This window comes from Camelus ferus, chromosome 9 (genome assembly GCF_009834535.1).
Source record: "Camelus ferus isolate YT-003-E chromosome 9, BCGSAC_Cfer_1.0, whole genome shotgun sequence".
Lineage (NCBI taxonomy): Eukaryota > Metazoa > Chordata > Mammalia > Artiodactyla > Camelidae > Camelus > Camelus ferus.
In genome coordinates, this window is record NC_045704.1 from 6,926,914 (window position 1) to 6,950,078 (window position 23,165).

General features: G+C 50.3%; 1 protein-coding gene across 2 annotated transcripts; it reads right to left on the bottom strand.

Annotated features, from left to right (window-relative positions):
* Window positions 1–1,409: 1,409 nt before the first annotated feature.
* Window positions 1,410–15,716, bottom strand: ZNF8 (zinc finger protein 8). Of its 2 annotated transcripts, XM_032487455.1 has the most exons (5): window positions 15,521–15,716; window positions 11,990–12,116; window positions 11,651–11,746; window positions 6,913–8,342; window positions 1,410–5,034 (listed from the first exon to the last, which is right to left on the bottom strand). In XM_032487455.1, the coding sequence occupies exons 1-4, from the start codon at window positions 15,584–15,586 to the stop codon at window positions 6,958–6,960; spliced, it is 1,674 nt and encodes a 557-aa protein (XP_032343346.1). In that variant the 5' UTR covers window positions 15,587–15,716; the 3' UTR covers window positions 1,410–5,034; window positions 6,913–6,957. The 2 variants fall into 2 exon arrangements, with proteins under 2 accessions (XP_032343346.1, XP_032343345.1); XM_032487454.1 differs by having other exon boundaries at window positions 1,410–8,342.
* Between the last annotated feature and the right edge of the window lie 7,449 nt (window positions 15,717–23,165).

The window sequence follows — 23,165 nt, forward strand, 5'->3', positions numbered from 1 at the left end:
AACTGGTTACAAATCAGAGGCTCCCACATCCCTTCCTTCAGTTTGGTTAATTTGCCAGAGTGGCACACAGACCTCAGCAAACCCATTTACTCACCAGATTACCGATTTATCAGAACAGGAGATGACTCAGGAAAAGCCAACTGGGAAAGACGCAGAGCAAGGTGTGGGGGAAGGGGTGGAGCTCCCACAGCCTCTTCAGGTGCGCACTTGCCCAGAAGGACGCACATTCACCAACCTAGAAGCTGGTCAAACACCCACCTTTGGGGTTTCTTATGGAGACACTTCATTATACAGATATGAGAATCATTGGCCACTGCCAATGAATGGCACCCCCAGCCCCAGAAAGCCAGTGAGTGGGAACCCCAACCTTGGGTTCCCTAAGGGCTTTCCAAAAGTCACTTCATGTAAAAGACACCTTTACACTCTCATCACTCAGGAAATTCCAAGGGTTAGGAGCTCTGCCAGAAGTGGGGATGAAGACCAAATATATGTTGTTATAAATCATGGTATCACACCTTTCTCTCCCACCTTTAACTGGAAATTGAGATACTATAAACACATGCAGTGAATGTCCCTGCACCTTAGTTTTTCTGTATATCCATGAGGACTCCCTAAAAATCAATAATGGATAGGCACTAGGTGATGCAAATTACCTTCCCTAATGAAGGGATGTCCCTGGGTACAAGATGGGACATTAAAAGCTCACCCACAGGCAAAAGGCCTGTGTGACCTGGTGGAGAAGCAGACCTAACCCTTTTCCATTCCCCACTGCAGTAAGGCGATCACAAGGGGGGATTTTTAAAGTCTTCTCAGCCACCTACAGTTAGACCAGCACTATCCAAAAGACCGTTCTGAAATGATGGAAATGTTCTATTTGTAACCAGTGAGCAGTTAAAACATGGCTAGTGTGACTGAGAAACTGACATTTTAACTTTGGTTAATTTATTATCACATGTGGAAACCACATTGGACGGCATATTCTGGAAGCTGTTCACCTTGGGTCTCCTTACCAGAGACTGATGGGAGACTGCTTTTCAGACTGGAAGCAGATTTCTTCCCACCTACCTTTTGCCCAAATGACTTGACAGTCTCTGAGAATGTGCAAGGAGACACTGAAAATGGAGGGCTTGGCTATTGGCCACAATTTGTGTGTGGGGTCTCACGTTTTGGGTTGGCTGATACAGGGAATTTAATAAAATAACTTGGAAATGTATGTGCTACAACTAGCTTGCAGGAAACTTCATGGAGTCCAGGGTATTGTACACTCAACTGGTCCGATTAGCTACACACATACACACAGTGTGTGTATATACAGAACAGATGGGGCCAAGACATAGTCATGTGAACCTTTAAGTCCGACAACAGGAAAGAATGGAACAAATCATCAAATTTAGCTTAACTGGAAAGAGTTGAGTTTTTAATTTAAATTTATTTTTTGAATTGGTAATAATACTTCTACATGTTTCAAAATTCCAAAAATATCAAAAGATAAAGAGTGATAATCATTCCTCATCCCTTCCCCATTTCTCTTCCCCAAGAGCAACTAGGATGTCTGGTTAGTTTGTACCACTCAGGTATCTTGTGTGTGTGTGTAAAGATGGTTTCCTCTTTACACAAATGGAAACACTATTTTACACCTTTTCACTAAACAATGCTTCTTGGAGCTCTTTTCCACATGAGTTCATAAAGACAGTCCCCATTTTAAAGTCTGTGTAGTTTTCCACTCCACCAGAAATCACTGAGCCAGTTCCCTGTGGTGGACACTGAGGCTGTTTCCAGATTTTTACTTTTGATATCGATACCACAGCAAATACCATATACAAATAGTCTGCACGCATACAAATATATCTGTAGGGTTCACTATCGGCAACTGGTTTGCCGAGACAACTGGTTTCCATGTTTGTGATTTAGACAGCAACGAACTAAGTGTCCTTCACAGAGGCTGTATCAATTCATGCTCCCCCAGAAATGTGTATGGAACCCTCCTCCCACTTCTGGATAAAAGCCAAGGCTGGGAAGATGGCGGGTGGAAGACACGTTGCTACAATCCTCCTGAAAGGTAATTTAAAAAGCTACATGAAACCCATTTTCAGAGGAAAATGTTCAAAATATAGTTAGAAGCACGTTTCAAGAGAACTAGAAGAGATTCCAATTTTCTAAACACAAGGTAACTATAAGTACTTTTGGTGTTATGTATAAGATACACGTGTATATTTCAAGAAAACAATTATAAGAAAAATTAACAAAATCTTAAGGTAATGACCATCTCTGGATAGTGGAAGTAGGAGAAATTAAATTTTAAATCAATCTTCATACTTTTGTGTATTTTCCAGGTTTTGCTACAAAGAATTTGCATTACTTTTATCAACTGATTAAACCGTGTATTTTCCCTAGTTTACAGTAATTTCCCCTGAGGGGTTTCTTATCTGACTCAGTTTCAAAGTATTATAAGGAAATCAGTAGGAATATTATGCCTAGAAAACATGATCCGAAATGAGAAATGAAAATGTGCAAAGATCTGGGCTGCACAGGAGTGGGTGGCAAGTGGCGATGGTGACAAGCTTGTCCCCAGCTTTCCCAGTGAGGCCACTGCAGCCTCAGGCCACCCAGCGTCCATTCTGAGAACTGTGGGAACATGACCCTTAGGCAACTGCCGTTCTGGGGGCCAAGGTGGAGTGGGGACAGGAATCGCAGGCTGGCTTCCCGAGTTGTCCAGAACCACAAAGTTACTGCCGGGTCTCCCGTCCCCAGGGCACACTGGTAGTTGGAACATTCTGAGTCTGCACTCACCACTGACAGCACAGTGAGGAGGAAAAGTGGAAAGCGGGGAGAGCTCTGGTGCCCAGGCCACTTGGTGTCACGTCACTTCCCCCTCGTGGCCATCCTGCACCAGTGCTGGCAGTGGGAAGGGAATGAAATGAAGGTAGCTGAGATGGTTAGATGGTAAAATCAACAGGACATCCAACTCCTGGCTTGAAGAGTGGGATGGCAGATGGTAACATACCCTGTGGAAGGGACTGGGGGAGGAGGGACAGGTCTGGACTGGAAAGTGGCATTTCCGTCTGGATTGGTGGTGTGTTCGGAGTCTGTGGGGCATCTTGGGGGAGCTGAAGCTCAGAGACCAAGATCTGGGAGCGAGTGACACAAAGCCACAGGTGTGGATGGGGACATCAGAGGGGTGTGTGGGGACAGCGCCCCAGGGATCCCAACATTTAAGAGGGGCAGGGAGGGCAAGAAGCCCCTCGAGAGATGGAAGGACTCTGAATGAGGGCAGATTTCAGGACGCCAGGGGGCTGAGCTTTGGAAGGAAGGGGCCCGGCCAGCTGGACAATCCGGGAGATGAAGACACAGCCCCTGAGAAGAAAATGGGGAGCACTGGCGGTCCCTCCAAGAGACTGGAGCAGAAATGTGGCAGCAGGTTCGGCGATCTGCCTCTCCACCCGCTTCCCGAGACCTCTTTGTACAGGTCTTTGTCTCAGAGGTTAGAAAAGCTGAACATGAGCTTTCTGAGACCCCTCATCATTAAGGGAGGCCCTGGGACCCAGTCTTGGCCAGTGAGACATAAGTGGGCCTCTGCCAGGAGCTTCTGGGAAAGGCCTTTCTTTGACCCTTGCCAAAGAAATGACTGCTGCCTCCCTCTTCCTCCAGTCTGGATTGTGATGCAATAGCTGAGCGGCAGCAGCCTCCCCATGACCATGAGGGACAGGCTGCGAGAAAACCCAGATTCTGACGTAGCTGAGCCACTGAAGACAGCTTGTGAACAAAGCCTGATTTGTTTAAGCCACTGTTAACTGGGCGTTGACTTCAGATTCTACCTCCACTACCTGGCCGTGCAGCCTTGGGACAGTAACTGGTCCTGTGCTTTGTTTTCCTTAAGTGTAAAATGACACACATCACAGGACCGTCTGAAAACACATCTCCTCTCAGCTATGTAAGCAGAAGGTTATCTGCTAAGCACGAAATAGGAGCTGGTGCGGGCCAAGCTATGAGGACAGAGCTCCCGTGACAGTGAGAGCTGATGCGAAAAGCCATGAGGACAAGCCTTGAGGAAAGGTGAGCACAGAGCACAGAGAAACTGGAGCTTCGACGGGGTCTCATGGAGTCTCTGCACATACGCCATGAGGCTGCAAGCATCCCAGAGGCCGGCTCTGCTACAACGGACACTGGGGCCATGGCACTCACAGCATCCAAAGAACAGAAATGGACACGCAAGTCCAGGTGGAGTTCCAACACTCAGCCACAGTGACCCAGTGCTGAGTGCCGATGCTCAGTCACCGGCCTGGCTCCCAGAGGTGCTGCCACGCCTCTCTGGGGGGAAATCCCTTCAACGCTGGGCCAATGCAACGTTCCTTCTGCAGGGTATTTTTAGGAACAATTTCTACAAGCTGAGATGTGCCCTATTCAATTTTCTTTCCTCCCAACTTCTGGTGTTTATGGTTTGTGTTTAACTTTGCTAGTTTCAGCAACTGCAGCAGGAACAGCGAACAAACAAGAAAAGGCAACGGTTGTGAGTAACCGGAGCACAGACGTAGAGTCCCAGTGGGCTGGACATTTCATTTCCGGACGGTCCTTGAGGTCTTTAATTTTAGGTTAGAGAGCAGGCAGGTTAAAATCCTTGGGTTTTGCATCCTTTATGCTATAGATAGCAAGGATCACACCACGGAGACAATGTTCTTCTTTATGTCAAGAACAGCAGAGACGAAGGTCAGGAAGCTCTGCTTTCCTCAGGAGGAAAACCGGAGGAAAGCAAAAAGATGACCCAGGCGAAGTTTCCAACAGTGGACATGAAAATGCTCACATGAGACGGTCCCGTGTTGTATAAAAAGCAGCCGTTTTCTAAGAAGTCTGGCCCTCCTCGGGGTTGACAGCTGAGAGAGAGGTCTTCCAGCAGAGACCCCATGGAGAAGGGAGCTGCGCTTGGGAAGGGGCCGACAGCTTGTGAGAGCAGAACGGGGGCACAACACAGCACAGCCCAGCGACTGGAGTCCAAGTCAGAAGTCAGTCCACCAGGCTGGGAGGGTCTGAGGGGCAGGCCTGGGATGGGCACAAAAGTGAGGTTACCCTGCTGTTTCCCCCAACACAGAAGAAAAAACTACAAAGGGGAGACCTGTAAATTAAAAGAGACCTAAGGAAAGTATCAACCAAAGGCACTGGGTGGTTTCTCTTTAGATCACAATTAGAAGAAACCACACAGAAAACTAAACTTACAAGGCAACCAGGAACACCGGAACACAAGCTGCTTGGTGATGCAGCTTGAGGAACTGCAACTGAGGAATTGTTGTTTCTGTTTAGATGTGATAGCGGTAATGTAGTTTTACTTGAGATTTAATAAAGTTAGTAATTTTTCCTGCTTCATCATGGTCATTCTTATGAGAAACCAGCACTGTCCCCCCTTTACTGCAATGCAGGGAAGGAAGAATACGAACACCGACCCTGGGCCACATCCTCGACTCCCACTCCCTCAGGCCATGGCAGGTTTACCCAGCCGGTGCTTCTGCACTGTCAGTGCAGACATCAACACGGTGAAAAAGGCAAAGTCTTAGCACAATTACAAAAGGGTTTTGTCCCCACGGACCAGCATAGTTACGTACATATTTTTGAAAGTCCTTGCTTTTTAGAGATATTCAGAAAAATGGATGAAATGACTTGATTTCTGGAGCTGCTGTGAAAATAATCCTGTGGTAGGTAGGGGTGCCAGTGAAAATGTATTATCCACGTTTCACATGGAATGTCCAAAACAAAATGCTAAAATTTAATTACTCAGAAAAATAAGTGGATTCTCTTCCTTCTTCACACCAAACTACAAAGGCCACCAAATACTGAAAAAAAAATTACTGAAAAACATTCTGTACATTCATTAATGATATCATTTGTTCAAGTCAAATGCATAGGACTGTTAGTCTAGCCCTGATCCATCAATTTCCAGAGTCAGGAAAGTCAGCGGTTGTGTTGGGTGTGGCTTCTCCACTGCGGGGCCGATGACTCTTGGTTGAGGGCTGTCTGGAGCTTTGTGGGTGTTCAGCCGCATCTCTGGCCTCTCCCATTGGATGCCAGTGGCATAGCTCCCTTCCACCAGTCCTGACAACCAAAATGTGTCCAGGCGTCACCAAATGCCTCGTAGGGAACAAAACCACGATGACTGAGATCCTCCATCTCACAGCAACATGGGTGTTCTAAGGCGATGGTTTTCAACAGGAGCTGTGACAGCCTGAAAAGCTGTGGAATTTCCCGGGGCTTCTCTGTCACCCGATTTGGGCGTGAGTGTGGCTGCCACACAGGCTCTAATGACCCTGAAGTGCGGCCCCGGCCCCGTGGACTGTTTATGTATGTGTGAAACCACCTGGTGGTAATGTATGAACTGAGACCCTGGCTCGACCTCAAACACAAATTAATTGACATACAAACACAAATTGATTCCTGCATGTTTAGAATGTTATACAAAATCTTCCAGAAATGCAATGGCATTTTGTCTTGCTCAAAACCTTTTCGAAGAGTTAGTCACCACTCTGGAAAATCACACCCATACATGAATGACCCTTTTAGGGTTTCCTGGCCGACACCACACCGTGTATGACGGCAAATGACAGGCGGTGCCCCCGGCCTCCGGGCACAGAGGCCGCCCAGTCCCAGGGACAGACTCCACACCAACTCAGCACACATTACCCTGTCAGAAGTTACTTTTGTTTTAATTATCCTTTACAGACGGGGCCATTCGTGGATTTTTTGACATCACACACATGTAGGTTACATTACCGGTGAATTCATTTCAGGGTAACAAGAGGTTGGGGGCACCAGGCTTGAGAGAATGCAGAGGCACTGACCCCAGGTGTTCGGAAAGCATCATTTCCTTAGGAAACCCGAGGGCACTTGTACCCCCAGCCCCCTTTCCGTAAACACACCATGCGGACTTACCACATCTTTGTACCTGGGCTTCAAAAGTCATCCTCAGTTTCTCCCCTACGTGGATTCTCGGATGTCAAATAGCACAGACGTGCCCACAGGAGGCTCTTCCACCCCAATAACGTGCACTGGGTTTTTCTCTTGCATGATTTCATGGATGTCAAACAGGGCAAGCGCTCGGCCAGCAGGCTGTCCGGCCTTCATCCCGCCCCCAGGATTCTCGCCCGAGGGTGCCAGCGGGTGCCGGCTGAGGTGCGGGCTCCGGCCACGGGGCTGCTGGCGCCGCCGGCCTCGGCCGCGGGGCTCCTCCCGGCTGTGCGTGATCTGGTGTCGGATGAGGTGCGAGCTCTGACTGAAACACTTGCCACACTGGCCACACTTGAAGGGCCTGTCGCTCCGGGGGGCCCTCTCACCCGGGGCCAGGGGTTCCGGCCACTCAGGCTTCGTGAGAGCCGGCATCTGCTCGAAGACCAGCCTCTCCCCGACGTGCTTGCGCTGGTGCTGGGCCAGGGAAGAGCTGTGCCGGAAGCCCTTCCCGCAGTGGTTGCACTCATAGGGCCGCTCCTCAGTGTGAGTCCTCAGGTGCAGGAACAGGCAGGTGGTCCGCGAGAAGGCCTTCCCGCACACGCTGCAGGCGTAGGGCTTCTCCCCGGTGTGCGTGCGCCGGTGGCGGCCCAGGGAGGAGTTCTGATTGAAGGCGCGCCCGCAGTCCTGACACTCGTAGGGCTTCTCCCCGGTGTGGATCCTCCGGTGGACCGTGAGGTGAGTGCTGTGGCAGAAAGACTTGCCGCACTCGGCGCACTTGTAGGGCTTGTCACCCGTGTGGATGCGCTCGTGCTGGACCAGGGAGGAGTTCTGGCTGAAGGCCTTCCCGCACTCCTTGCACATGTACGGCCTCTCTCCCGTGTGGATCCTCTTGTGCACCGTGAGGTGCGCGTTGTGGTTGAAGGACTTCCCGCAGTCAGCACACTTGTAGGGTTTATCCTGAGCCTGGCTGCGCACGGGCTCTGGCCCGGGAACAGTCGGCCCCGGGGCTTTGCCACAGTCACTGCCATCACCCAGCTGTTGTCCTGAGCCCGTCTGCTGACCCGCTGAGCTGGAGTTCTGTTCCGAGCTGGGAGCCTGTGAGTCATGGGTCCACAAGTATCCTGCCCCAGAGATCTCTGGGAATGGGTGCAGGTCTGAACTCACCACACAGTCTTCCCCGAGTCGGATGCTTTCGTGGCTTCCATCTCGAACTGGTCCTTCCTTGAGGCTGAATTCCAATTGCCTCAAATGTCCCTGGTCTGTCTCTGGTACTTCGGGGACCTGGCCCTCACACCCCGCATCTTCCCCAGGGGTGGTGGGACACGGAGCCTCCATCAGGAGGCCTTCCTCTCCCTTCTCGTCAGGAAGGCCCTGCTCCCGGGGTGGCGCTCGGCCTTCAGGTCCAGGCTCCCAGCCTGAAAGAAAACCAGAGAGCTGTGAGGGGCTGGGGGAGAAAACACAGAGAAAACACAGAGCCTGTGTCCTGTGTCCTAAGGACCTGCGCAACCTCCAGGCAAATCCCAATTCTGCTGTTACTGCAACACCAGTGCCCTGTCTGCAAACACAGATTCACTCATTCACTCTTTTCAACAACTTCTTCAGCACCTATCATGGCCAGATATTGATATTGGTCAGGAGCTGGCGCAGTACAGCCCCCAAGCTACTAAGTGTTTTCAGGTTTTTAAATAACTGTAGGAAAAAAATACATGACAGAGATGGCAAAATTCGGAAGCTGTCCCCTGGCTGTTCGGTCAGACAGCCATGGAAGTCCTGCTGACGAGGCAGTCTGCAGGTGACACCAAGCTCACTCATCAGCTGATCTTCAACCTCAAAACAGGGAGACGATGCAGGATTAGCGGGGTGGGCCCAAAGCCACCGCCTCAACCTTGAAAAGCAGGAGGAGGCAGAAGGGAGAGGCTGGCTGGGCAGAAGGCATGAGCCAGAGGATTTGGGTGCATCTCGAAGCTGAGAACAGCTCCTGGATGACAGTCTGCAAGGAACCCGAGTCCTATGACCTCTGGGAACTGGATTCTGCCAACAAGCTGACCAAGCCCAGATGCGGAACGGACTCTCCCTGAGCCTCCCAGTGAGTCCACCCCAACCCCCAGCCCGCTGACAACGCCCAGAGCAGACACGTGGGTCAGGTCTGACAGCACTGTGAGATGATAAACGCGTGTTGTGTAAGCTGTGTGTTTGTGGTGATTCGTTCCAGCGCTGAGAGGAAACACACTTGGAGACTGCACATGGCTTGCAAAGCCGAAAATATGTGCTGTCTGGCCCCAGATGCTGGGGATAAAGCCCTGGCCTCGGAGCCGAGGAGACAGACACTGAGAAAGGTGCACGAGGAGCAGTGGGGGTGGCAGGGGACGAGGAGATCAATTTTAGGAAACCCAGCGTGACAGGACAGGTCCCCAAGTGCAGGTGCCCTCTTGCATTTAGGACACCTTGGGAGGAGCAGCCCCTGGTCCCGGGACCCCCCAGGGTCAGAATCGCCACTCAGGCAGGCAAGGTGCTCAGCTCCCTGCAGGACAGTGAAGGTGGAACAGCTCACCAGAGAACAGGCCTGAACTCGGCACAACCTGTTCTCGGGAAGTCTGAGTCCTAAATCAGTGCCGGTGGGGCCACACCCCGGGGGCTGCAGGAATGGGTTTCCGGGCCATTTCTGGCTGTGAGAGGCTGCCAAGTGCCCATACCCCTGCCTCCACCTCCAGGGCAGTGACTGAACACCTGCAGCCTCGGCACCAGCTGTCCTCTTCCTGCCTCCCTGACACCAGGGCTGCTGTGACTGTACTGGGCTGGCCCCACGACACAGAAGGCAATTCTGAGGGTGATGGCAGGCACATCTTTGGGGGCCCCAATCCCCTCAAACCTCCTCCCTGGCTGGAATTCTGTCTAGAGCACGCAATGTGTGCTCACTCACTCAGGGGCCATCTCACCAACCGGTGTCCACAACCAAGTCCCAGAGCTGATGGGAGCAGGTCCTCAGACGTGAGGCAGAGAGGCGCACTGGCCCAGGGAGAGGGGCAGGAGGGGCTGAGGCCAGGCGGGCAGCGGGCGCCCATCCACTCACCCCCAGCCCCTGAACTTGACTCCACGCACAGCCCCCAGAGGGCCTCGTAAACACACCAGTCAGTCCATACGAAGACTCGGACAGGAATGTTCACAGTGGCACTGTCACCAGAGCCAAAGAATGGAAACAACCCAAATGTCCATGCATGGATAAATAACCATGGTCCAGCCACAATGGGGTGTTATTCAGCCACAGAAAGGAATGAAGCATACGACGCAACTGAACCCCAAAAATGTGAACTCACAGAGGTAAGTTAGACACATACAAACTGTTACAGACAAAATAAGCCATAAGGATATACTGCACAGCATGGGGAATATAGATACAGCTGATATTTTATAATAACTGGAGTACAGCCTTTAAAATATAAATGGAGTAGAGCCTTTCAAAACTGTGAATCACTATATGGGACACCTGTACTTTATATAATACTGTACATCATCTACACTTCAATTAAAAAAAAAACAGAAAAAAGAAAAATCAGCTCGACACCAAGGGCAAACACTTCAAGATTCTATTTAAATGGAACATCCACAATATGCAAATCCACAGACAGAAAGTGGATCAGTGGTGCCCAGGGCTGAGAGGGACAAGGTCACAGGGAGTGAGTGCTTGGGATACTGTCATGTAATGAAACATACGCATTTGGTCTTCATCCCTGGTTCCTGGCATATGGCTCCTAAAACCCTTGGAATTTCCGTGGTGAGAGGGGTGAGGAATGTCTTTTGTTAATCGTAATAAATCTTCCTCAACCATTCAAGTTTATGCTACTGGGGTGACCCTGGTGGGCCCCTAGACAGCTTCAGGATGGGGAGCTTCAGCCTCTCTCCCCCGACATCTGACTGTTCATTTGTAACCTTTACGTTATCATTTATATTAAAAAAAAAAAAACCACAGTAAAAGTAAGTAGTGTTTCCCTGAGATCTATGATCTGTGAGCAAACTCATGAACCTGAGAGGGGGGAGCATGGAAGCCCTGGTCTAGTCAGTCCGTCAGAAGTACGGGAGGCCTCGTCTTGTGACTGGTGTCTGAAGTGGGGGCAGCCTCACAGGCCTGAGTCCCTCATCTGTGGGGAGCACAGGTGAGGAGGCCACAGGGCATGGGAAGCACTCCACCCAGGGGATGGGAGGACGGGCCAGATCGCCTATGCATAAAAGAACTAGGCAGGCAGGCCCACTGCCATCCCAGGAGGGCCAGCTTTCAAGGCTGGACTTGGAACCTAGACTCGGAAGGGCTGCCACAAACCTAGCTGCTAAGAGAGGGTCCCTGTGCCCAACTGTCTGTGCCAACGATACGGTTTACGGTGAACACCTGCTTTCTCCTTGGAGCTAGGGGTCTTGTTCTGTGTCAGGCAGGGGTGTCCACGTGACCAGCCCCTAGTAAACCCCTGGCACAGACCCATAGTGAGCTTCCCTGGAAGCCAATGTTTCTCACGTGTTGTCGTGACTCACAGCCAGGGCAATAGAGCACGTTCAGGGTGACTTCACTGAGAAGGACTTGGAAGCTGGCACCTGGCTCCCTCTGGACTCAGCCCTACCCTTTGCCCTTTGCCCACCTTCCTCTGTAGCCTGTCCTGTCTCGGAGACCCTGACCCTCCACCATCCAAGCAGCACAACTGCTCCTGTTCGGGATTCCCACTCGGCAGGTTCTCACCTGGACAGCAGCCCTGGGCAAGTTCTCTCTCTGCCACCCACAGCTCAGCCCCTTGCTCCAGCTGGGAGATGACTTCAGGTTTGGGAAGCTCAGGCCCTGGAAACAAAGAAAGACAAAGAAGGTGAGGGTCTGCTCCAGCCTAGACTCCTAACCATCAAGACACGGGGGCAGAAAAGGGCAGACACCTTCCTACCCACACATCCCACAGGGAATGAGGATTCAAGGTCTCTGATCCCTAGCCCACAGCCAAGTCCTCGCACCAGAGGCCCGCTGACCCGTAACCCAAGAAGAATAAGTCACCGCAGGAATCTGACTGTCAGCTCGGGAAGCGGGCCTCACCCACAGAAAGCAAGTGCCCAAAGGTCTCCAGCATCACATCACGGTACAGCGTCCTCTGAGCAGGCCCCAGCTGCCCCCACTCCTCCTGGGTGAAGTCCACGGCCACGTCCCGGAAGGTCACCGGCTCCTGAAACATCACACATACACTCAATCAGCTGAACTGTCCCCACTGGTGCTCTCAGGAAGAGGAACAGGGAAGGTGAAGACAAGCAGGCCAGTGTCCTGAGAGGGTGCACGTTCTGAGCAATGCAAGTCAGGTCTTGCTGGGCACCTACTGGGCTGCTGTGTGTGGTGTGCCTTGTACGGCGAGGACAGGAGAAGGCGTTCAGTCAAGATCAAAGCCAACCACTGCAGACCTACAACTGACCTCAGACAGGTAACGGTGCCAACAGAGACAATCTAAACTGCTGACTCGCAGATTTGTAGGCTAAAGAAATGGCTGCTGTTCTAAGCCACTAAGTTTTGGGATAGATTTTTGTGCAGCAAGAGCTAACTGACACACTAAGAAGTCCTTAGATTCAAAGCGAGGCTCGTTATCCTCCCTGAAAAGAGGGGTGTGCAGCTGGAGTCAGAAACTTGCCGGCCTTCAGAGACTGGGCAGCCTCACAGGTAATAACTGAAATGGGCCCATGTAAGACAATCGTGTAGCAAATACGCAGAACCCTTTGGTTGGGAGTGGAGGTCTCTGCTCCAGTCCGCGTATCCTCACCTCACACTCGGAAGGTCCTCCAGCTCTGTTCATGCTGTCTGTGCCTCCTGCCCCCACCGCCATTGCCTACTCTGCACGCATTGCCAGCAACGGCCCAGCTGTCAGGTCCACTTGAGTACTGGTCTGTCCAGACCACAAGACCTCTCAGTGGCATCATGAGTCCTTCATGTCTCCTCCTGGAATTCTAGCAGGAGCCCACTCCTTGCTGTCTCGTGACCCTCTCTGCTGCTGTCCTTGGACCCCTGCAGCCCTCCTCCTGCTCTGCACTGTAGGGGCCTGGAGGGATGGGCTCTGCCAGATCCCTTTCCTCCATACTCTCCCCCCCAGCTGACCAGGCTGCCCCGGCATCAACCGGCACCTGGTCATTGAGCCCACCCCCTACAAGCCTGTGCCTCAGTTAGCTCTCATTGTCTCTGCTACCCACGCCCCAAGTTTCTAAATGTTTTTTTTTCCTCAAACCCATGTCATTCCTGCTTCAAATATTTGAACAGCTCCTTTTCACCTTTGGATACAGGAAATCCTTTTTAGCCTGGCTATGGTTCGGTGAAGAATGGCCCCCAAAGATATCCGGGTCCTAGTTCCTGGAACCTGTGAATGTCATAATAAATGGCAAAAAGGACTTTGTGGATGTGACTAAGGATTTTTTTTTTTTAAAAGGGGGGATTATCCTGGATTATCCAGGTGGTCCCTAAATGAAATCACAAATGTCCTTGGAAAGGAAAGGCAAAGGGAGATTTAACTACAGGAGGCAGAGGACAACGTGACCACGGAAGCAAAATGCTATGCACAGGCTCTGAAGAGGGATAAAGGGCCATGAGCCAAGAAATGCAAGGTTTACAGCTCTAACAGATGCAAAAGCCAAGGAGATGGATTCCCTCAGAGTCTTGACAGGAAGGGGAACCTGGTTCCACCTTGAGTTCAGCTCTCTGACCCCCAGAACTCTGAGAGTAAACATGTACTGTTTTAAGCCAGTACCCCTGTAGTCACCTGTTACAGCAGCCAAAGCATACAAGTACACTGGACCTCAAGGCCCTCCACTTCTGGCCCTGGCCTCCTGCAGTGGCTGGCCTCCAAGACAGCCACCAGTGGCCCCCCAGCCCTTGTGTAGTCCCCTCCTAAACTGAGCGGGTTTGACTTCTGCAACTGATATTGTAGGGTGTGAATTCTGACCCCAGGTCACAAAGGGCATTGTGACCTCCACCTTGCCCTCTTCTAGGTCACTCACTTTGCAGGCCAGATGCCATGTTGTGAGGACACCCACGCAGCTCCACAGGGTGGCCCACATGAAAAGGAACAGAGGCCTCCTGCCAACTGTCATGTGAATGAGCCACCCAGGAGATGGATCCTCCAGCCCCAATCAAGTCTCAGGTGACAGCAGTCCAGGCTGACATCTTAACTGTCAATTCATGGGCTCAGGGGAGACCCACCAGCGAAGTCATTTCAGAATTCCTACCATCAGAAACTGAGATGATATTTACTGCTGTTTTAGGCTACTAAGTTTTGCGTTATTCCTTACACAGCAACAGATAATGAACACACTTCCTCTTAAACCTCTCTTACTGCTGACAAAGACTTTCTCCTTGACCAAACTTTAGTTGGCCTTCTCCGAACTTCTCTTCCCAACTAAGCCCTAACCTTTGGGCTTGTGTGTCCATTTAGCATCAGGTAGTTTAACCAAAAACCCTGTCACATTGGTTTAGCCAGGATCCCATCATCCACATCTGAGCACTCATGATATCTTTTCAAAGTCCTCATCCCCCACAATCCTCCAGGTAATATCCCAGCACTTAGCCTCCTTCAGCAAGAATCCTGTTTTAGGTCAGCGCAGCATTACCCCCGTTATAAACCCCAGCTTCTCTTGTTGTATTCAGAATTGAGTCCAGTTCTATACTGAAGTCTCTTCCCTCTATTGCAACAACTCCTGAATAAAATCTGTTTTTACTGCTTTAACTACTGTCCGGCTCTCCTATTCTCTGACTTCCTTCCTGCCTCCTTTCTCCCATCCTCAGCAAAAGCAAACTAAACTAAGGCGGGGTTGCATTTCATGCCTATCTGCAACAACACACCTCTGAACACATGCATATAGGAAATTATCAAGAGTTTCCCTTTGTCTACCGAATCATAAATAAATGCAGCCCCGATAACCCAGTCCATAATTTCAAAGATGCAGAGCCTCAGGATTTATGAATTCCTTTCGGCTCCTGCCATGTGGAGTCAGCACTATACGGAGAACACAGGCAGCGGCCACTTTGTCTAGAACGGCTGTAGCTTTCAATCAGGAGCCTCCCAGATGGCCCTGTAAGCAGACTGCCCTGTACTGCAGTCCCCCACAGCCCCGCAGGGGTCGGACCCACGTGGTATGTGGCCACTCGTCCTCACCCCAGAGGCTATGCCCCAGCCGCGGGCCAGGGGCTTCGGTAAGCGGGGCCCCGGGTGTGAGTCGGCGGACTCCATATGTTGAAGCATCTCTACTCCAGTTACTATTACCCATTCTCACGGCGGTCGGCCTTCGGGGCGGGGACAGGGCCAGCCTGGTCCTCGGGAATGACCCAAAGTCCCACTCCGAAACGGCAAGGCCGGAGGACCCGGGGAGCACGCGCACTCGGGGGCTGGAGAACCCGGGTTCGAATTCCGATGCCACCCCTGACGGCTGGGTTAGTCAGTGAGCCCGACCCGGGCTGCAGTCTCCCAGCAAGTCTCGGGGGACAACGCTGACCCGGCTCACCGTGTGCTGCGAGGGCTAAAGGGGCAAATCTGAGGGAGACGCCCGCCCGGGGCCCGCTGCCGTCGTTGTTATTGTTACTATTATTGTTCCACCGTACCTGAAGCCGTTCCGCCGGCGGCTCCGTAGCCATCGCCAGTGCAGCCGCTTCCTCCTCCGGGTCCATCCTGGGCCGACAGGTCGAGAACAGCCGCCCGCGGCGACTCTGAATCCGAAAGCCACCCACGCCACACGAACCGCCGGACTCTCAGCCCGCCGGACAATGGCGGCCGCGCCGGCGACGCTGCAACTACAGCTCCCAGAAGGCCGTGCGGCGCGGCGCGGCCCCAGGCAAATGAGAGCCTTCGTTCGTCGAGCCTTCGACCAATGGGAGCCTTCTGGCTTCAGGCCAATGGGAGGGTCCTCCCGCTTGCCCTTCTGCCTATGGGGCCTTTCTGGCTTCGGGCTAATGGGAGACTCCGCCCGCCGGCCTCCGGCCAATGGGACGCTCAGGCTGTAGCGCAGAGGGCCGGGAGGGCGGGGGTCCACCGCCCGACACTGTTGTGTTACGGACCTTGATCGTGGGGGGAAGCCTTCTCCCAGCTCAGCCGTCCCTCAGCCTTGGCCCTCGCAGCCCCGCTTCCAAATGCCAGGCTGCACCCAGGAATGCGACAGCTCGCGTTGAAATCGGGGCCTGCTCGGATTTCAGCATCTGGAAAACGCGCAGGAGGAGGCCTGGGGCTTTCCTTTTCTCTCTCTCTGGATTGGACACTGCTGTTGTACTTAAAATACTTCCCATACTTCAGAATTACACGAACATTTAAATGTTTTGTTAATAGAATAGATTTTGGGAGGCTAGCGGCCGGGAGGGGGCACGCGCGGTTTCTGAGAACTGATCATGTTCTGTTTCTCAATTTGGGGTGTTCTCTTTGCCATGGGTTATTTCCGTGGGTCTGTTAGGGTCCATTAGAAAGTTTATTAGAAAAGAAGAAAGGCAAAGCAAGTGTTCACCAGGATGCAGTCGAACCAGAACAAATATTTATTTGACCACTTACTGTGTGCTAGGAATCAGGCACAGCAAGGCAGAAGACAGATACTCTCCACGGAGCTCTTGGTGTAGTGGGGAGGGACAGGCAAAAAACCACAAACACGACAAAGGGGTGAATAATCGTGGTCACTGCTGGGTTAGGGCAGCTGGCTTCCAAGGGGCTTGTGATGTCCATACTCTCCTATTCCCTCTCTTTTCTGACTCTGATTTTCTATGCTCCAGTCCGCCGACTGCTCTGCTCTCTTCTGGACATCTGCCCCACCACCCCACATAGGGCCCAACCCGACAGGGTCTACAGTACCAGGAGGAGCATGAGTCAGGTATCTTCACTCACCAGAGCAGGCGGCTGTGGGAACCTTGGTCCAGGAGACCAAACCTGGCCTCTACTGGGAGCCCAACCAAATTTCCTGGTGGCCTCCCTCTCTCTACAGGCAGAGAAGGTCCAGGAGGATCTACTGCTTTCCCCTTAGCAGGAGCCTCCCAGAGGCTGGAGGAGCATGCGGTCTACTATTTTCTCCTTACAAACAGCCCATGTATTTATTTGTGAATCAGTCCCTCAACTTTCCTCCTGGTTCTAATTGTTCAAATATTGATTCCTAATATGGCAAATATTGAACCAACATCAACAAAAACTCTTTGGGGTCCTCAATACATCTTTAAGACTGGGAAGGGCTCTTGAGATTACTGAAGCTTGAGACACAATTGTGTGTACCACAAATTTGTTTAAGAAGCAAGCTTTGGTAATAATTGTGTACATATTCTTAAGGTTTTAATGTGGAGTATTTTTTAAAACTTTTTTTGCAGGGGAGTAATTAGGTCTATTCATTTTTAAATTTTTACTTAAAATTTTTTTAACAAGGTATTGGGGATTGCACCCAGGACCTCATGCATGCACTCTACCACTGAGCTATTACCCCCCTACCAGAGTATTTTAATTTTTTATCAAAACAAGTTCAAATTACTGTTTGTACATTTTATTCACTTATTTTATTATTTTCTTTTTTGACTTTTCAAATAGCTTTCGGATGATAGTTTATAATATCCAGCCTGAGGAGCTCCCCAGCTATGGGTCCTGCACCAGAAAGAAGAGGCCCTAGAACGCTTGGTTTTGAAGGTCAATAGGGCTGACTTTTGGGAGAGCCAAAGGGCTGTGGGAAATAGAGACTCCACCTTTTTTTTTTTTTTTTTTTTTTGAGGTGGGGAGGTATTTAGGCTTATTTATTTATTTCTTTTTTTAATGGAGGTACCAGGGTTCCCAGGATCTCGTGCATGCTAAGCATGTGCTCTACCGCTGAGCTATAATCTGCCCCCAACCCTCGAGACTCCATCCTTAAAGGGCACGCACAAAACCTCACAAGCTCCAGGACCCAAGGCAGAGGAAGTCATTTGAAAGGAGCCTGGGTCAGACCCACCTGCTGATCTTGGAGAGTCTCTGGAGAGGCAAGAGGTGACTGGAGCACAGCTGGACAAGGACACTGGCAGCAGGCGTTGGTGGGAGCGCCATCTACCATGAGGACACTGGTGCTGGCGAGGATTTTGGAATCCTCCCTCTAGGTTATTAGTGCCAGGACCCAGCCCCGCCCACCAGCCTGTCGGCATCAGTGTGGGACACTTCAGGCAAAGCAGCTGGCTGGGCAAAGACAGCCCCACAGCCTTAAGACCCTCTGAACCCACAGCCAACCCAGGTCTCAGCCCTGTACACCAGTGTGCCATCACTAGCCCTGGGACCAGCCTCATGAACCGGTGAGAAGGCAGCCCCAGGACCCTCTGTGCCCCAACCCTGTGCCCCAGCAGTCTGGAAAACCAACTCAGGGACCCCCAGCAACCTGCGGCCAGAGACCCTGTAACCCATCTCTGGCCTCCAGTGAGCAGATACCAGCCCAGGACCACCGCAGCCCTGCATCCTGCCGTGTCAGGACCTAGCCCAGCCACCAGCGGGGCTGGCCCCATCCCTGAAACCCACAGCCTGCCATCAGGAACTGACACTAAGTCTGGGACCCCTGGCCCCACAACCACCCCAGAAGCTGGCTCCACCAGCCACTGAGGCAGCACTAGCCCTGGGAACCCTGGGACTCCACAGCCTCCTGCCTTATGGCTGGGCCCTGCCCACTAGCACCCAGCAGCCTCAGCACAAGGCAAGGGCTTGGAACCACTGGGCTGTGGGCCAGCCACGCCTACCAGATGGCCCACAGCAGTCAGCCCGCCACCACAGAAAGAACCACGCATCCCACGTGGGGGACATGCCTAGAACAAATGGATCTGTTGACCAGAGGGGAGTGTACTGCTGGGACACACAGGACGTCTCCTAGAAAAGGCCACTTCTCTAGGGTCGGGAATCATAACCAAACCTACCAGATATGTAGAAATAAAAACAGCACATTAGGCAAAATGAGGCCACAAAGGAATAGGCTCCAAACAAAGGAACAATATAAAACCCCAGAAGCAGAGCTAAGTGAGGTGGAGACAGGCAGTCTGCACAATAAACAGTTCAAGGTAATGATCGTAAAGACGTTCAAAGAACTCAGGGGAAGACTGGATGAACAGAGTGAGGAATTAGAAGTATTTTTTAACAAAGAGGAAATACAAAATCCAGAATATAATAACTGAGATGAAAAAACCTAAAAGGAGAGGATAGTGGATTAAATGATACAGAGAAACAGACTAGCAAGCCGGGAGACAGAGCAGTGGGAAGAGGAACAGGAAGAAGGAAAAAGCATAGAAATAAATGAGGACTCTCTGTGTGTGTGTGAATGCGTGTGTGTAATGAGTGTGCAAACATAAGTATTGTGAAGACTGTGACTACATCAAGCTTCTTAGAGGTCTTCTCGTGGTGAACCACTTTTCTGCTTCATCAGCCATGTTTCTGACAGAGAGAGATGTTACAAGTTTCCTTGAAGGACTGCAGGCTTACCCAATTTCCTGCTAATTCAGTTGGAGAATTTCTAAAGGATCGTGACCATTGAAAATCTTCGTAGATTTTAACTTTCATCAACATAAACATTCCTCTGCAGGACAGAGGTTACTGGGTGAACTGGTCCAAATGAAACCTTGCAAAGCTCTTTGTGCCCCAGACAAGAGCATTTCCAGAAACTGCTCCTCAACATGTCTCCATCCCCAGCTATTCCCCACCTGATATCTCTACTTTAAAATGGGGGAAATGGATCTGTTAAAAGGAGCCCCTGGGTCACAGCTAACACAGGTGTGGTATCTGTTCAGGGTCTTTTAAAAAATAAGCCACATGTTTAAGTGAAACAAAAAGAGGAAAAGGATATATGGATATAGAACTTTGAGACTACTCTTTGCAATATGTTAAGATGGGTTCAGTAACCTGTAATTCTAACACATGCTTTCAGGTGGGTCTTATGTGTGTCTTGGTTTAGAACCACTGGCCTCTGGGTTTGAGAATCATTTGGGTGGAAAGGTCTTAGGTTCCGAATTCAAGTGAGTCCACTTCTTAGGTCCTTAAGAGCATGGGTTTCTGAGTTACAAAGGGTGGAACAGCTCTCAGAAAGGCCCTAAGGCGCTGACTGCACACACAGCCACTGCAGGCCTCCCATCCCTGCACACGCTGCCTTCTGGTGTGTGACGCCCATTGGACATGGTCTCAGCCCCTGGGAGGAGTCACGGTTCTGAAAGAAGGAACGTGAGGGCCCTGCGGCATCGCACACATCTTCCATGTCTGAGTCTGTACATGGTGACTTCGCTGAACGAGGCTACTTTCACGATGTGCTGGACGGAAACGTCTCTCAAATGTTTGGTCGACAAGCTGTTGGGCACATCCTTCCTGCCAGGCCCCAGCACCTTCTGAAAGCTCTCAGCAGCAGAATCAGCTATACAGTCAGGAAGCAGAGTCCCATCTGCTCTGCCCTGGCCGCTCTAGGGACACGTCCTGTCTCAACCTGCGTCTCTCACACGAGACACAAGGGCTTTACGGGAAGTACCAGTGATGGCCACAGCAAGCCTGGGGAAGCGCCTTTAGGACTCGGCTGTTCTGCAAATTCACAGCCTGTCTTGCCCGCTCAGAAGGGACTGCACCCAGTTGTCCCAGGACACCAGCACCTCTCCCAGTCCCCACTCTCTGGGACCTACCAACTTCCTGGAGAGAAGTTTTCTGGAAAATGGAGTCTTAGAGCCTCCAAGGACAAAAATACCCCCTTTAATTCCAGGGACTGCTAAGACGCCAAGGAGCCTTCCAGCTCTACTGGAATTAACTCTGACTGGTCAACAGAAGAGTCTGACATCTTTTCTTTTATCTCTTGCTCCTTCAATTGTCAAGTGACGACTACAGTAACACTGAACCAAGAGGAAGACTGTACATAACCCCACAAGCCACCCACAGGCATCCTTGTGTGCCGTAGCATTGCTCACCTGCAGATACACACTTGAAATAATTTGTTACCCAAGTAAGAAGTGTGCCACCAGGGGAGGAGGTACTACAGGACGTTTACAATAGAGAGCCCCACCTTACCCACAGTCACAGACCCTGCCAACCACTTTTAACCAATTCTATTCCAGCTCTTCCTGAGGCCACCCTGGTAAGTCTGATCTTTCATGGTCCATAGACTTTACTGACTTCCTGCTCTGATAAGGCATTTAGATTTGACTCACATTGCTGCTCCTCCATTTGTTTCCGATTTTTGTCATATTACTGTTTTGAGCTTGAATTTTGGTCTCCTAAGTGACCTAACGTGTTATATTTGAAAGTGCACTTCCTAAGATGAGGACACAGGGATACTCTTCACCTCTCCTCTACTTTACAGCAGACTGAGCTGTCACTGTTGGGACAAGACTGGGGACAATGCTGCTCCACTACACTGCCATTATGAAACCTCGTGTCACTGCTCTGAGGTTCTTCCTAAAGTTAAAAAAAAAAAAAACAACCTAGTATTTAATGTTATATCACAGCTATGAAAACACAGTTTCAGTGAAAGGTCAATAAAAACAGGATGATTGTATTCCCCCCTCTTTTATTCCAACTTCATGAGTCCTCTGCTTCTTCCAGGGAGAATTATAAGCATCAGGGTCAAAGGAGGACTTCTTTCTAAAGTGTGCTTCATTTTGGACTACAGTTGTCTTGTACAAGCTGTACATTTCCTCTATTTGTTTACTTTGAAGTCTCTAAGTTTTTTTTTTTTTTTTTTAGTTAGAAGAAATATTCCTTTCTTGGTTTCAAAATTATTCTTTCCAGAAGTGTCTTTTGATCTTTTTTTTGTGTGTGTGCTGTTCTCAATTTCTCATGCTGCATGGATCTTATTAATCCTGGAAAATACTGGGCATGCTCTGAAGATCTTTCAGCTCTGGAGAAGAAGTCTCCCTTTTTCTTTTTCCTTCCTTCCTTCCTCCCTTCCTTCATCCTTCCGTCCCTCCCTCCCTCCCTTTTCCCAACAGTCTTACTTTTAATTTCATAAAGTCTATTCTTCCCATAATTTTTCTTTTAAAAGACCATCTTGGGTTTATTTTTCATTAGCAATTATTTCTTGAAGGACTCCTAGAATAAAATATTTAAAATATTTGATTCCTCTGAACATTCATTCTCTTTGGGGTTTTTTTGTTTGTTTTATCTTAGACATTTTTTCTTTCATGTTGGAGGCTTTCTTCATCTTTCACTCCTTGGCTCCCATCCATACCGAAGATCCTATGAGAAAGCAGACGGGAAGCTCCACAGATGGGGAGACAGGTTTAATGGCATACTTTGCTTTAGGATGAAAAGGGCAAGAACTGGGTGTTAGACGAAGGTCCTCGAAATGCCCAAATAAGACAGCCCCTTTCCTGGAGCATAAAACACCATATTCCCTAGACCCTCAGATTTTTTTTTTTTAAAGCACATAATTTCTTCCCTACTTTGTTTTTTGCTTACCCACAGCCAGATACTTAATGCAAGAAAAGAAGGGGCAACTTTGGAATTTCATGGAAAGACCTTCAATTAACCCTGCTTCCCTGCCCTGCCGGTAGGTCCGCAGCTCTGCCAGGGGGCCGCGACCTCCATGCCGCATTCCTCTCTCTGCAAGTTCCCGGCTTCAGCCTTCTTGCTCTGTGTCTCCACGCGATGCGCTCCCACCTGCTCCACAGCTGTTACTTACACTTTGGCCTTTTATTGAACATGCTGCTGAGCGGACCTCAACTACCACCTGTGTACGTGTTTATGTGTTGGAACATTTTGTGTATATACTATTCTGGGTCCTGTTTTCACTTCACTTGATAAGTTTTCTTACTGCTATGGACCCAGTTCTGCTTCCAGCCAACCCAACTGAGCAACAACGTTGAGTTAGAGCACAGCAGAGTCCCTGAAAAATTCAGTCTTTCAATTTCAATAAAACCATTTTAGAAGACTTCCCATCCTTACCCTTCCTTCAATTTGTGTTTTTAATTGCTGGTTCACATTGAATATGACTGGCTTCAAATTTCACCTCTCAACACCAACTTCCTCCTGCACTGGTGTCTCCTTAGGTTGAGTGTTTAGGGCTCTGTATCAAGAATACCTTTCAGTCCCCCACCATTCCCAGGAATGTGTTACAGGGACAATATCTGATTGAGTTTGGGTGACTAGCTGCACTAGAAAGATTATCTGGTGGGTACAGCTCCATTCTGAATTTTCTAACTCCTGCTAAGAGCTCTGACTGGATGTGTTTCATCAATGGTCATGTTCATAGCTTCTTACCTAAATGCAGAAGTGAATAAATTTTACTGTGCATACAAATCACTCACGCTGCTTTTGGAA

Bases quoted from the DNA above. Each gene is read 5' to 3' on its own strand.
- ZNF8 (XM_032487455.1), bottom strand. From the start codon at position 15,586: ATGGACCCGGAGGAGGAAGCGGCTGCACTGGCGATGGCTACGGAGCCG. The intron at 12,117-15,520 runs GTACGGTGGAAC...GTGATGTTTCAG, and splicing joins CGCCGGCGGAACGGCTTCAG to GAGCCGGTGACCTTCCGGGA. The intron at 11,747-11,989 runs GTGAGGCCCGCT...CTTTGTTTCCAG, and splicing joins TGGGCACTTGCTTTCTGTGG to GGCCTGAGCTTCCCAAACCT.